The 16,013-nt window shown below is 32.0% G+C and overlaps 1 protein-coding gene across 3 annotated transcripts in view; it reads right to left on the bottom strand.

Moving 5' to 3' along the window:
- The window catches only part of Exn (Ephexin), a 131,853-nt gene that overhangs the window by 19,680 nt on the left and 96,160 nt on the right, over positions 1 to 16,013 (bottom strand). For all 3 annotated transcript variants that reach the window (XM_072535544.1, XM_072535545.1, XM_072535546.1), the window contains 5 exons: positions 10,262 to 10,457; positions 9,603 to 9,779; positions 5,207 to 5,378; positions 2,412 to 2,613; positions 101 to 366 (listed from right to left, as the gene is read on the bottom strand). In XM_072535544.1, coding sequence (XP_072391645.1) covers positions 101 to 366; positions 2,412 to 2,613; positions 5,207 to 5,378; positions 9,603 to 9,779; positions 10,262 to 10,457 — 1,013 coding nt within the window. The remainder of the gene's footprint in view (positions 1 to 100; positions 367 to 2,411; positions 2,614 to 5,206; positions 5,379 to 9,602; positions 9,780 to 10,261; positions 10,458 to 16,013) is intronic.

A 16,013-nucleotide genomic window follows, 5' to 3' on the forward strand; every position in this document is an offset into this window, starting at 1 on the left:
TATCCACTGCTGGACATAGATCTCCCTCAATTAGTGGATTCGACACTAGTAGAAGAAGAACAAAAACAGCTCTACTATTATAAATTATAAATTAACTTACCTCTTCTTTTTGCTAACCACAAACAGATCATTAAATAAAAATATATGTAAACTAATTTTGCTAAAACGTCTTCCGAATGTCATTTTGGTTTGATCTTCATTTCTGGATTGGTAACATACCAATGATCCTGATCTAATAATATATCTGCCTTGAGTATTAATTTCTATTGGTGGAACATCTTTGTCGAATACCAAACTCTCGGAAATTTTAGTAAGTTCTAATTCTTGTTCTTTCTTCCTAGCTGCTTCGTTGCATTGAGTTACAGTCTGAAAAACATTAATATATAACAATATTATAATCGTAGAATATATACTTAAAATAGTAAAATCCGTAAAATAGTTTCGAAACAAATTCAGATTTCTGCTTTAATCTGAACCTTCTAAAATCGCAAGGTATAACAGACGTTGATAAAGATGTTAATAGAGACATGGGGAATCTAAAATTTGCATTTCACGGCATGTCTATCAACTAAGCAGAAATCCTTAACGAATTTGTTTCTTGTAGTCATACAGATAAGATCCGAATAAAATGAAAAAGACAGGAAATATTTGATTTCACGCACAAAGCGTCTATGTATCTGTTGATACGTAATTCGACTTAATAAGTCTCATCAGAACTGTTATTCATAGGCGTTCTCAACCTAAAAAATAAATCTTTTCTGTCTTTTAAAAAGCAACAATAAAATGGCTTCGCAATAGCGACATCTGATAGATTGATAGATTGCAATTTTAGAAGGTTCAGATTAAAGCAGAAATCTGAATTTGTTTCGAAACTATTTTACGGATTTTTCTATCAGATGTCGCTATTGCGTCCATAACGAAGTCATTTTATTGTTTCTTCTTAAAAGACAGAAAATATTTATTTTTCACGTTGAGAACGCCTATGAATAACTGTTGTGATGAGACTTATTAAATCGAAATACGTATCAACAGATACATAGACGCTTTGTGCGTGAAATCAAATCTTTGCTGTCTTTTTCATTCAACTTAAAATAGTATTTTACGTATAGAGTTTGACAAAGAGTCTACAGGGTTAAAATCCGTGTGGTAACATTTTTTTTAAAATTGGAAAAAATATATTTTACGCAAAATGTGATATGCACAGAACAACATTTATAAATAAAAACAAATGTACTCCGGTACAATTGACTTTTGGAAGTCTATTTAGCTTTAGGAAAAATTTATTCTTACCGTTTGAAAAGACATTCACTTCCCAAGGAGTATGAATTAAATAGAATATTATCAGGCGTCATGTTACAATAATTTGCTTTGTATGAGTATTGTTAAAACTCTCAGGTGCGTGTTGCTACTAGACTGCCGATATACGAGTCATTCTAATCAGAGCCGTATTCAACACTGTGTAGATGTAGTTAACTTAATTTCACTAATAAGCGGATACGTATAGTTGTGTACAGAATAATGCATTATAAATACTTGTTCCTTTAATAGACAGATACAGGTATGTTATTATACCTATAGGTTATAGGTATAATAACCAGACCTATAGGTTATTAGACCTATAGGTCTGATAAAAGTAGTTTATAAGATTTAACTAAAAGATTAAAAAAAGTTTTATTTCATTTGCATGTAAATAATAATAACAATTACCTACATAAAAATGTTAACTTGTAATTAAGATTCATTTCCCTTAAAAGGGATGTTATATGGTTTGAAATTTTTCGCACTATTACATAATTTTCACTTTTTGCGGACTATCACTTTTAATTTAATTTTAAATAAAAATTGTATTAACTCAGCAAAAATAACAATGAGTTTTAAAGGTAAAGAGGGCAGCTTTCATACGCAATTGTTGCTTTTCTCGGCAAATGAATATGTTAAATAAATACCATTTAGCAATTTTTACCATTTTTCATGATTCTCATGAGATCAACAAAATTTATCACTTCCATCGTTACTGTGAAACGATATTTGAACTACTTTTGTTCCTAAATTAATTTTTTTTGAGGCAAAACTGTTTTGCATCCCAATATATGGGCCTCCCGTGACCCTGTATAATATATTTAAAAAAATATAATATAATAGGAAAATTTTGGACTAAAATTAAGCTTCTCGATGTACACTACTTTTCTTGGTAGTCCAGTTTTGAGTACCATCGAAATGAAAACGTTATATTTAAATATATAGATATATAATGAATTGACAGAGGCTACAAAGTCAAAAATGCTAATACAACTTAAGAAATTTTGCACATAAACATTTGTAGAACAATATTATCACATTATGCAGCAACCACATTCTAAAAACGCTTACAACATTAATGATTATCACAATCTAGTCTTAACATATATTACCTTATTCATAGTTGCTAAAGCATATTGGCACGTGAGATATTCTGGATCGGACTCCGACAGTCTTTTTAAAATCGCATCTACTAGCAGAGGCCATCTGGTTATCCTTTGCATCGGTAGCATTAGAAATGAATATAACGATAAGAATTGGCAAGCGGGACTAGATTCCAGTTGATTTAAAAATTCTGCAAAGTCTGTTCTTTCCCTAAAAATTCATCATTTTATTAAATTTGTTATATAACTATCGAATAAAATCCTGAATAAAATTAACGAAAGGCTTTATAAGCATAAGAATTTACGAATTGAGTTTACAGTCTGTCCCAAACCCTTCTTTCAATGCGTCACTAATTTTGACGTCATATAGGATTTTAAGAATGTCGAGAATTATTGCATGACATTTTAGTTAAATCTGACAGTTGAAGGATCGTAATCGGCTAAATGTGAAAAGGTTATTTTTTTTTAAATGTGGAGTAAAAACTTTAATTCAAATTTTTTTTTTAATTTACATATTAGAGGTCCCGTCCTGTATAAAAAATTTTATTGCGCATTATATTGGAACGGCAGTTTGTCATAATTCCTATTCTATACATTCCAAGAAAAGTGCTTAATTAGCTAAGATTTATTTATGTATTTATTATTATTTATTTCAAATACTATGGCTAAAATGTATAGTATTTAAACTACTAATATGAATATTGTTTAGAATAATTTAAAACTTACTTCAAGAACGTCAGAAACTGGTAATAAAGTTGTCCCAGCCTCTTTTTCTAATTGAAAATAATTTAATAATTTTAATATTAGTCTTTGTTCATTCTCGGTATATCTCGGCATATTTAAAATATTTTTATGACAGTACTTAAATACAAAATTAAATTTTCACTGTAAAATGTCTGAAAATACTAACCTGGAATGACAATTATCATTTTATCAGTTGACACTGTCAAAGTACTGTCACTATCGAGACCGTCTGCGTCAAATTATATTTATGCGCATCATTGATTGGATATCTATTTAGCGTATTGTAAACTCCAACCAATTATATATCCGTAAGTAGAATTCGATTCAATATGCAAATACCCGTGAACGATATATAATTTTCTAAGTTCTATGTATAATAATCACAGACTCACGTTTTTTTTCTGTCACTTCTAGCTTAATGCGTTAGAGAGAATTCGATTAACTGTGACGCACTGAAAGAAGTGTTTGGGATGAACTATATATATCCCTACATGAAGGCTATAACCAAAAGAAGAGTCATAAAAAAATTTAAAATAAAATAATAAACATTATTAGTTCAAAAACTATCGAGCACAGATTTAGAAGCTTCTCTGGCGACCAAAGATTTGCTAAAATAAATATATACACACAACCAAACTAATATGGAATCACCATGTATTTCAAACCAATATTAATTTTTTTTTGAAAAAACTTGTTATTGTTGCGAAGAATAAAGGTTTTTATTGAACATAAACAAACCAATAAAACAATCAGATAACACAGCCCGGTACGGTATAGTTTTTTTTAGTTGTAAATTGAACGAAAATAAAGGGGAAAGATTAATGGTTGTGGAGCAAGGAATGTCTCAGAGCAACATAGCTGCAGTGATAGGCGTAACACAGGTCGTTGTGTTAAAAGGTATCCTAGGTATCAGCAGTTAGGAAAGCTAAAAAGAAGACAAAGATAAAGTCACCAAAAAGTAACAACGGCTTGCCACGATCGTTTTATTGTCAAAGTAGCTAGAAGAGGCCCAACACTTTCTCGCCCGCAACTCCAAAAACAACTTTTGGAAGGTACAGGTGTAAGTGTTTCAGTTAAAATGATAAGAGGAAGACTTCGTACCCAAAGACTATGCAGCAGTAGACAGTTACGGGTTCCCGAGTTAACCAGGCAGCACAAGATTCATCGCCTAAACTGGTGTCTTCAATACCAAAACTGGAACATTGGAAAATGTGCTATTTTCAGACGAAACCAGGATTTGTGAAAAATCATATATCCGATGAATTCGTGTACTTAGAGGGCGAGTATAAAAAGCCGGAATCGAAATAGCCAGATTTGTTCACAGACATAAAGGAGGGAGTGTTATGTTCTGGGGAAGTAATATAGTCGGTGAAAAAACTCCTTTAATTTCCATTCAACTAACTTTAATAGCTTGCAGGTATGTTGGTTTGGTTTTAGAACCTGTAGTTAACTCTAAAAAAGTGTAGTGAAAAAAATTTTAATTTCAGGTATGATTATGCACCTCCCCATACCAGCTACAGACTAGAGTCACTACAGACTTCCTTACAGCAGAAGATATCACTATTCCGTAGTGGCTTGCTTGCTCACCCGATCTTAACTCTATAGAGCATTTGTGGAATATGCCTAAAAAAAGAATTAGACCTCGCCGGTATAATTTACAAAACACCGTACAGCTAGTATAAGCTGCTCTTGAAAAAAGGAAACAGCCTACCACAATAAAATCTTAACAATTTGTTTCTTTGTTTGGGAGAATTCCCTCGCGAATTGGAGCTTGCATAAGGCCTAGGGTTAGTTACACCGACTACTACAAAAAACATAAATAAATAAAAACAATTTAACCATTATTCCTTGTACATTGAAACTTTGTATACTATTGACAAAGAATTTCTTTATTATTTAAAAATTTATCGGTTTCTTTAATTTCTATGTGTTGGTGATAACATTTCTTTAAAATAAATATTCTTTGACTTTGTAGGTTGGTTTTTTAAAATTCGTTTAAAATAATAAGAAATATCTGATGATTCCTTATAAGTTTGGTTGTGTGTATATTGTTTACTTACTTTAATTTATTAAGAGTTTCACTAATTAGGATTTGATTTTCACAGTAAGGTATATATACATGAAAATTTTCTTCAGCATGCCTTTGTACAAGATCACAGAGTCCATCAAGAAGAACATTACTTTGCCAGCATTTCTCAAAATCGTGGAGTATTTTTCTGGAGCAAGCTCTCACTGCAACAAGTAAAAATAAATACTTAATTTTTAAGGAAATATATGTTTTGTCAATGTAATAAACTAACTCTATAATAAACAGAACAAGTGAACATATTGATTACACATTTAAAAAAACACATTAAAATAAATTTGTTAATATTGATGGAAGATATCCATGATCTGTTAGTAATATCTTTAAAATAATGCCTTACGTACAATTTTGTTTATATATAGTCTGTCTAAAAAGTATCCGGAATTTTATATTTTTCCTAATTTTAATAGATTTCCTTTTTGTAACATTTTAAGACAAAAGTAATGCATCAAGTAGGTTGTGCCGATAGTAGGTTATGGACAAAATCGCATCACAACACCATCTGTCAAATATTGTTGTTTGTAAACAGACTTAAGATTTGTAAAATAATGTCACAAGTAGAAAAAAGAAAAGTGGTGGAATATTTGTATAGGAAGGGTGTCCAAAACGTTAAAAAATTAGTGCAATTGACTGAACTCGGAAAAAGTGCATTGTATGAGACAATAAAGAGGATAAAAAATGGCATAGATATGAGACATAGACCAGTTTCGGGTAGACCACGTAAGATTCGCGGAAACAATTTAAATGCTTTAGTGGTCGAACTTTAGTGCTTTTAGGACGACAAAATCCGCGCCTAGGGTTTCGAAAATTAGCGAACAGATTTGGAAATCAACGAAGAATAAAAGTGTGTGTGCCCAGAAACTGTCCGCATCTTACTGAAAAAGCTAGGCTACATATCAAGGAATCCAAAAAAAATCCCTACAATGACACCTCTGCAAAGGCAACGAAGAATAGATTTTTGTCATCGTTTTCGAGAAAATAATTTTAATAATGTCTTTATATCTAATGAAAGTTGTTTCCAGCTTGGTGTAATACATCTAAAAGTCATACCAAGAGAAAATGTTACCGTTCAAATTTCCATATTTCCCACTAAAATAATGGTTTGGGGAGGGGTTGCATTTTCAGCAAGATGCCATACTTTTACTTATACTCAAGCTTGGATGCAAGAACACAAATTGGCAACAATTCCGTGGCCAGCCGCATCTCCAGATCTTAGCCCCATTGAAAACATATGGAGACTGATGAAGATTGAAGTGGAACGAGCAGCGCCACGAGATAAAGAAGGTTTAATTCGGTCAGTTTTACAGGCCTGGAACACCATTACCGAAAATTATGGCCTTAACCTAGTTTCGGGTGTACCTGGACGTTTAGTTAAGTGTTTAGATTTAAATGGAGGTTGTATAAGTAAATGAGATGAATTATTTGTTAAAATTTTATATTTTAAGTGATAGAAATAAATACCGTAAAATTATAAGTCTAGTTTCTTTTTTCCGGATATTTTCTAGACGGACTATACATATGATATCTTATAAAATAACACTTTCGTTATATATTTCCTAGTTTTGCTTTCTTTTTAGATAATAACTACCGCAGAACTTTAAGAATCATCTACTATAAAGCATTTAAAAAATAAGGTAGAGTAAACTCTCAGGGCTCTAATCTGAGATCAAAAACAAATAGGTGCGTAATTTACAAACGCTTCGTTTTATTTCATTAACATTTCAGTAGACGCAGTTTAATTTTGTGTATCAGTAGCCGCACACGGTCTACTACACCGGTCATAAAAATAGTCCTCTGGATGCGTTTTGTTTAAATTACAATAAAATAATCAATTGTTTGTAGTTTTTTTAACATTATTTATTATTATTGACATATTTTGTTCATTTATAATGTTTATTTACGTAGCACAACAAATAGTCCACTATATTTGTAATAGTTTGATTTATTCTCTTTTTTTACTAAACAAATTACAATTAATTTAAAATTAGAACATATTATATTAGTCTTCAAGAACTATCTTAAACAAAAATAAAATATTATTTCACTAAGACTTATCATAAAAAATAAAATTAAGCCCGAATAGTGTTACAGTCATTGCAAATTGGATTTACATTTACAAAATACTTTTTACAAATCGAACAAAAATTTTGTTTTTTGATTCTTTTTCCATCCACAGTCACCACACCTCCCAATTGCTCAAGGAGTTCTTTGAACTGGCACGACATCTTCATCCAAATGACAGATCTCCTTTAGTCGAATCTTTATTGTCTTGGGATATGGACATTTTGGCTTCGATTCTTTTGGTGGTCGTACATAAGGCTAAATTCTAAATTTGTCAAAACTCCTCGTCGGTCCATAACAAAGGAATTTAATGCTGTAACATTTAAAAGGCTGTACAAAACGACCATAGGTCATCTTCTACTACAACGTGCCATACCATATTATGCGCATAATTATTTATCTACGTTATCAATACCGCTTTTTCTGCTGTTATATGCTAATATGATTTCCGGTTTTCCAGTTATAAGATCAACGTCGTCCCCAAGGTTCATAGTGGAATATAACAGAACATTTTTATTTTTTTTTTGTTTATATGACACTAGTATTCCTCGTGGACCAAACCCAAATGTACTAGAGCAAATAGATCCTCCTTGATTGTTAGAGAATTATGCAGGAATTTCTCTTCTATTTACTTTTATTGTTTCCAATAGAGTTAAACCATTTTCCTTCAAGATTATACCAAGATCAACGCTGGTGTACCAATTGTCGATGATAACATTTCTCTTAGATATGTTAACAGGCCCGTTCCGCGACTGCCTTGGTACTAGTGTCTAGATAGTATGGACCACCCACTTGGTTTTTGCCAACGTATACTTACATGTTACTAATATAAAATAACTTCGCCTCAAACAGTGCAAATATTTTTATACCGTTTCTATTGGGTTTGCTTGGTATGTACTGGCGGAACGAGCACCGTCCTCTAAAAACCTCCAACTTCTCGTCCACGGTTACGTATTGCGAATAAGAGAAACATTTTTTTTTTATGTTCATTCCACTTGGTAATAAGATCTCTTATTTGCGCTAATTTATCCAAACTGACTCTATCATGCCTTATATTGACATAATTAGTTCGCATGTACTTTAGTCAATTTCGGAATTTTGTAATGTTCATTGACAGTCGGAAAACCTCTATACCAGTGCAGTCCGTTTTCCACAAGTCTGTTGTATTTATGTGAATTGCCTTTCTTACACCTGCAAGATATAAGAGATCTAAAAGGGCACGAATGTCATCAATGTTTGTTGGGTATACCCAACAAACTCGAGTCGCAACTCGATCGCGACTGAACTTTTGCTTTTCTGTTTCTATTTTTGTATTGGTCCCATCAACAATTATTTGCACCATATGAGTACCAAATAGATTGTTCCAGATATCTACAATATCGGTTTTCTGTCTGACACATTGTTTTAAACCCGAAAGCTGTAGAACAATATTTTCACTTCGAGTTCTGACGTTCTTAGGGGCAATATGCTTAGTCCATTTTGTTGTATTACCTTTGCCCAAAAAATACGGACCAATTGCAAAATCTGTCTCATTATCTAATTCCTCATTTTCCTGTTCCGTATCGATTCCCTCCAAGTTTTCTTCTACATGATATTCTTTTCCCGATTCCTCTTCATCATCATACTCATCACCCGTCGTAACTTCCTTAAAAAGTGCTAACAATCTTTTTTGGTCATTTCTGCTCACGGTCCACTGCACCGGTTTTACAAACTATAAACTTACAGTTCGAGCAACAACACTGCAATGATATTCAGTCAATAAATGTACCTATTAAAAGAAGGTACAGAGCCGGGACACTCGAAAGCTTCCGATTGGCTTTAGAATTGACCGTCATTGACTCCCACCGGTCTCCTTGACAAGCTGCGTCTATTGAAAGGTTAAGGGTATGGATGAAACGTTAAAATAATATTTTTAATAAGTATATACCCAATAAACCTAGGCGCTACTTTGGACAGAACGACCTACAGTTGCCGATGAGCTAAAAACCAAAGAAATCACACTATTCAGAAATTCTGCTGCATAACATGGGCAGCATTGGTATTCGCACTCCAGTCTTCAAGCCTAGCTTTCGTTTATTCTGTAGCTGAATATTACGTACCAACATGGATCAACAGTGTTCACGTTCAAAAGATTGATGTCCAGCTAAATAACACTATGAGAATGATCGCTTAGATGACGATCAGAGCATGGCATGTTACACAAAATGGTGACCAACACTTCCAGCTCATAACATCCCTCAACCACAGAGAGTTGAAGGTTACAATACATACAAACAGAATAATATAAAATTCACACAATATTTCCTTACCTGATTTAATTTTTCCAAAAAGAATTTCGAACTCAATTTCATTTACAATATTCGAGTGCTTAAACTTCTTTTCGAAATGATCCGCTAATACATTGAGTGAATGTAAGTACGATGCTTCTGACGTAATGATTTCGAACTTAGCTTCTTGCAGCTTTTTCTGTTGGGAGCTTAAAGTACCTACAAATAATTAATAATTAATAATTAAAAACACATAACTAAAGATTGTTTGCAAATGTACATATATTGAAAATACATAAAATATCTTGTATATAAAACACATGTGGGAAGCACACGAATTAATTTAAGAATCACGAAGAAATTTTGGATGTCAATGATTTCCAAAGAAACAAAAATTCATCAATGTTTAAGATGTACTTAAAAGTTTGCACTGTTCATTTCCTGAGCATTTAATTCTCACTCCATATTTTAAAATTTTCTACAATATGGTGGAAGATGCCTGGAGAACGGAGACTTTTATTCACTTACTTGATTAGCGCGAGCGTTACGGGAGATGATTAGGAGAGATTTAAATATGGGTATTGGAATCTTTTAAGGACAAACAATTGGGTAATGTTCACATTTAAAATATTTAGGAGTATGATACTAAGGATTAGGATACTGACTTACAATCAGGCTTTAGTACTTAACTGAACACTTACTTAAAACGGTCGACTTCACTACTTCAGGAATTTCACACCAAAGACTTTTCGTAAAAGTTATTGTCCGATTTTGTGGATCGACTAAATCCTCTGTTGAGTCATTTATAGTTGAAGAAGAAATGTAGTTTTCGTTCATTTGTTCCATGTCTTCGTAAATGTCAGACTCACAATCGGAAGGCAGGTCATCATTAACAGACTGAAATATAAAGTAACGATATAATTAATTATGAGTAAAGTAAAGGATTATATACTAAAGCATTATATACTAAAAAAGAAGAGACCCTATTGACTACACATTCAATAGTGTTGTTTATCCGAAGAAGAACCTATATACCAAGTTTCAAGACACGTATTTTTCTTTTAACTAACGGAAAAGTTATACAATCAAAAGAGGACAAAGACCTAGTACTCCAAATTCAGTCGAGTTCTACATTATAGAAATTTCAGGATTCGTACCTGTCGAAAAGTATGAGTGTGAGCTGTTTAGTACTCCGCGCAATATAGACTAAGTCTTACCACTCTAAGAAGACTTTGAAATTAGTCATTTTTTTCAGATTAGAAATAAAAATAAAAAGAACACGAGCAGAAAGGTGACTCTAATCGCTCACCTCCTCTGCCCCAAATACGTTTTTTAAAAGTATCATCAAAGTCCTACAGGTGAACCTAAGGTATCTTCGGCAGAACTTACTATTACTCTGAAAAGATTCGATGTCGCCTTGATATAAGAACGCTGGGTAAACCAGGTTCAAATAAAAGGTCTATAATTTGGTAAAATTGGTATAAATCTTTAATCCATTTGAATGGATTAAAAATTTATCTACCACAACTATTCCTGATGATATTCTAGGTTTCTTGGCATTAGGAAATAAATTTAATATCGAACCAAAGTTAGGAAAAGATTTTCAAGTAAAAAAACTTTTAGCAGACTTAGAATACATAATTTCTTCATTGTCATCTGAATTAGAGCAAAACTTAATCCGGTCAAGAACCACTAACATTATCACTAATCTCATTTTGAATACTTCTAAATCATCTAATACTTTTTTTCATAACTTATATACTAAAACTAAAAAATTTCTTAAATATAATCCTGAGCTCTTAGTGACAAAAGCAGACAAAGGTAATGTTACAGTCATCTTAGAAAGAACTCACTACTTACAACTGTGTTCTTCTCTCATTGAGAATGATAGATCTTACATTTCACTTACATCCAATCCCACTTCTTCTCTACAAAGGAAATGCAATACATTAATCGCATCCTTAGCCTCTTCCAATGAGATTGACCGTAACACAAAAAAAAACTAACAACATATAATGGGAACATTGCAAAGTTTTAGAACGGGAAGATGGTAATTGGTCCGTCCTCTTTCTCGACATAAGGATGATCAGGGAAAACCACAACATTAAAATAGATTGGTATCAAAAACCGACCCATTCTGGTAGATACCTTAACTACCACTTTTACCAAAATAATTCTACCAAAGTCAACTTAATCAAATAGATGAACAATAGAGTAATAAAACTATCAGATCCTTCATTTCATACAAAAAACCTACAAATCCTACAGAAACTTTTTATTACAAACGCTTATCCAACATCATTAGTGAATAAGATTTTGTTTAATACTATCCATAACGAAGATACTTCACCTTCCTTCGCGACTAACAATGCTGATCCTGATGTCTTAAGTGGGAACCCAGTCTCGGATACTCCTATCAACAAATATTTTTCACTACCATATTTCAGAGATATCACTCCGGGGTTAACAAGGATTCTGAAAAGTGTTGAAAATAGTTTTGGTAATAATAATAACAACATTAAACTTAATGTGGCTTGTAGATCAGCCCTAACAATTAATAATCTTTATTCTAAGATAAAAGATAAGACTCCCATAGATAGGCTTAGTAACATTGTCTACAACATTCCATGCCTCTCTTGCAGCAACTCCTACATCGGCCAAACATCTCACTTATTGAAATCACGTATTACACTATACAAAAGTGATTCTCGACTTCACCCTGACCGTTGTGCATTAGCCAAACATGTCCATTCCACTGGTCATCTCATGGACTATACTAACACTACAATTCTCCACCGTGAGAACAATAAATCTCCTGGATATGGAATCTAAATAAAAGAGATTTCATTGAAATGTCTTATATTTTCCTTAACGATTTCTCCATCAATGTTAAGAGTGACATTAAAAATCTAAGCGATATATACTACTTCTTATTTAAATCAGATACCAAGAACAATACAACATCACAGATAACTAACTTGACTGATATATCCATTAACAACTAACCTACTTTAATAATTAATTTTCAATAACTAAAAAAAGATAACATTCGCTTGCTTTTCTTAGATATATCTGAATAAGATATTATTATAATAATACATGAACAATAATATAATTAAAAAAGAAATTCTAAAAGAATATTTCCCTATACTGGGATTTAACTTCATTCAGTTTTCAAGAACTACTTGAATTGTCAGCACATGCGTTCTGGTAAAACAGAACCTCACATTTAAACTTTCTAACAATCAAAAATTTAGTTATTGCCGACAATTCAAAGAATTACCTCCTTTTAAATGTAGTTAAATTGGGTTTTTCGATTAACCTTGGGTAAACCTTTGCGTTTTAAGTTCAAAGCTACCATACATTTCCAACGTTAAAAAAAAAACTTTTTTTGCACATAGTAACAAAAAAACAACACTATATTGTTACTAGCTAAGTTTTTTGACATTCTAACTCTACAATTCTAAGTTACGGTAAGATCAATGTTTTTAATAGATAATATATGGTAGCTAATTATAATTTATTCTTTTTCAGCCCTAAAGAAGCCAAATTAATTCTCTTTGGCGAAAACGTTCGGCGAAACAATTGATACTCATTAGAGTCTTTCTTGCAGATTTCCCCAATATTTAAGAGTTTACTATTTAACTTATCTGCAAAGATTAAATTTCTTTTCTATATATATATATATATATATATATATATATATATATATATATATATATATATATATATATTAATAGGAAACGTCACTTAAAGGTTTTCCATTTTATTGAAAAAATCCGTAAAATACATTAATGAATAATATACTAAAGTATGCAAGACTTTTTGGGTCAACATATATCTGCGAACAAGCTTTTTCAATTATGAACATTGCCAAATTGAAACAGATTGCTTGAACAATGAAAATGTTAAATCCATTTTATACTTTTTTACTTTTACTTTTTACATTTTATACGAAAAAACAGACTTTTATAAGGTTTAAATACTCCGTTAAAACATTTTTAGTGTTGTTTTATATTTTATACGCACGATTACTAAATAATTCTACAAATATTCTATTCTACGGTTTACCCAAAGAAAAGTTCATAAAAAATGGGGGGATTTTTTCATTTTAATTTCATTTCAATTCATTTTAATGGGAATAAGCCACAATTTAAGTTTAAAATAAGTTTATTTTTTACCCCTTTGTATACGTTTATATACCCCTTTATATACCTATAATTACACACGTTTTATAAAGGATTTTTAAATAAAGTTTTTATTTTTTACGTTTCGATTTCTCAAAATACAAAACATTAATAAATTAAACAAATTTTGTTTTTTGTTACTTAGTGAAAAATTCTTCTAATAATTTAATTTTATCTGATTGATTCATATTGACAATTCAGACAAGTAGATGGCTTTAAAATTATATTGCCAATTAAATTGACTTTATTGTAAAAAGTTAACAAACAGATATCTGGGTACGATTGTTAACGACGACAACGACTATACACAAGAAATAGTGATGAGAATTAGACAAGCAAAATCCATATTTAATAAAATGAGAAAACTACAATACAGCAGTGACCTTGATAACAATGACGACGATGAGGTAGACACTAACTTAAAAGATCCTGATGCGCCTTTTCCTTTTGTTTGCACCAACGATCCAGTAGCAATTGCAGCTTTTAAATATTTTTTGATGAACGGTGCAACTTTTTCCGCATCTACTTTGTAATTTGCAGCAATATACTTCTTAATAGCTTGAAGAGAAGAACCACCTCTTTCCTTGAGCCCTTTGATAGCATTGTTCACGATTTCAGACGTTGCAGGATGAGAATATTTGGCCCGTGGATTTTTTGCCTTCTTTTCCTTTTTGGATGGCGAAGATGATTGTGGCGTTCCAGATGCCAACGTAGCCGAAGGGTTACCGAAACATTAGTATAAAAAATATAATTATTACATACAAAATTATTATATACAAAACATTGCTGAGGTCGGTCCTCACATACGGGGTGGAAACAAGAACTCTTGAACGCAAAAGGATGAAAGACTTTTGGGAATATTCGATCTTAAGATACTTCGCAAAATTGTTAGAGCTATAAACGATCTCAAGTTCAGTGGCGCAAAAGATTTAATCTCGAAAAAACACAGCGACTTAGATGGGCCGGACACATAATACGAATGCCTGATAACATCATTGTTAAAAAGCTAACGACAGGAATACCTATAGGAAGAAAAAGCAGATGCCTACAGCGAATCAGGTGGTTAGATGGAGTTGAGACCAACTTAGGGATACTACAGGTCAGAAAGCGAACAGAATGGCATCTAATCTTAGAAAAGGCTAAGATCTACAGAGGATTGTCGAGCCAAAGAGAAAGAAGAAGATGATGATGATGATGATGACGATGATGAGAGATGAGTATTTGGTGTAACTGATGATAATACAGGATAAAATACAAGATAATAGGACTATTGGTAGAAAGTGCATTCCCTGGTTAACACTTTCGCTGCGCATGACTCCGATCGGAGTCAAACTGGTCCTTTGCTAGGTGCGCATGACTCCGATCGGTGACAGTAACCCGTTGATTTTTAAGATGGTATATTTTACTTAGTACGACGCCGACTTTATTTAAAGTATGTCAGGGCGTAAGTGAGGACTTGAAGTGTCAAAAATTTTTACCAGTTCTTTGCTGCGGTAGTTTCGTTATTCAAATTTGGCGGAAAGTATGCTGGGCCCTTCAAAGTGTGAAAAACAATAAATATTCCTGATTCCAGACATAGTATTTCAAAAATTCCCATGGTTAATAAGGGACGAACGAAGAGAAAGCGTTGCAAAATATGCTCCGAAAACAAAATTAGTCACTGCGAAAACATAATGCTCCATTTATGCTCCGAAAACATATCACTGCGAAAAATGTCCTGATCAACTCGGATTTTGTGTTGAATGCTTTGAAATTGTTCATATGTGAATAAAAATCAAATCAATAAATAAACTTATTTTTTCTAAAATTTCGTTATACAGGGTGAGTCACCACTAACGGGACGGAAGATTACAGCGAAACGGTAAAAGATTTTGAAAATTTTTTAAATGTATAGTATGTAGGTTGATAAAGGCTACATTTTAAAATTATTCTAAAATATACAGGGTGTCACAATAAAGTGCGGCGTATCAAAGTTATATTTTTTCTTATGGAACACCCTGTATTTTATTGGATTTTCTAATTGTCTGCAAAAAATAAGGTATAGTTTCATAAGACTTCCCTATACCTATGTACAGAGTGTTCTGAGTTATGTCGAATTTTCTTAAAATGTAAAACTTTAAATGAGGACTCATTCTTAATTTATTTAAGCAATTCTAATAAAATTACTCATACATCTAAATAGCTGGATATTGGTTGAATGTATTTCATGATTAATTATTAAACATTTATTTACCGGGTGTTTAAAATTTGTAGTTTCATTATTGGA

The sequence above is a fragment of the Diabrotica undecimpunctata genome, chromosome 6, assembly GCF_040954645.1.
Source record: "Diabrotica undecimpunctata isolate CICGRU chromosome 6, icDiaUnde3, whole genome shotgun sequence".
In the NCBI taxonomy this organism is placed as follows: domain Eukaryota; kingdom Metazoa; phylum Arthropoda; class Insecta; order Coleoptera; family Chrysomelidae; genus Diabrotica; species Diabrotica undecimpunctata.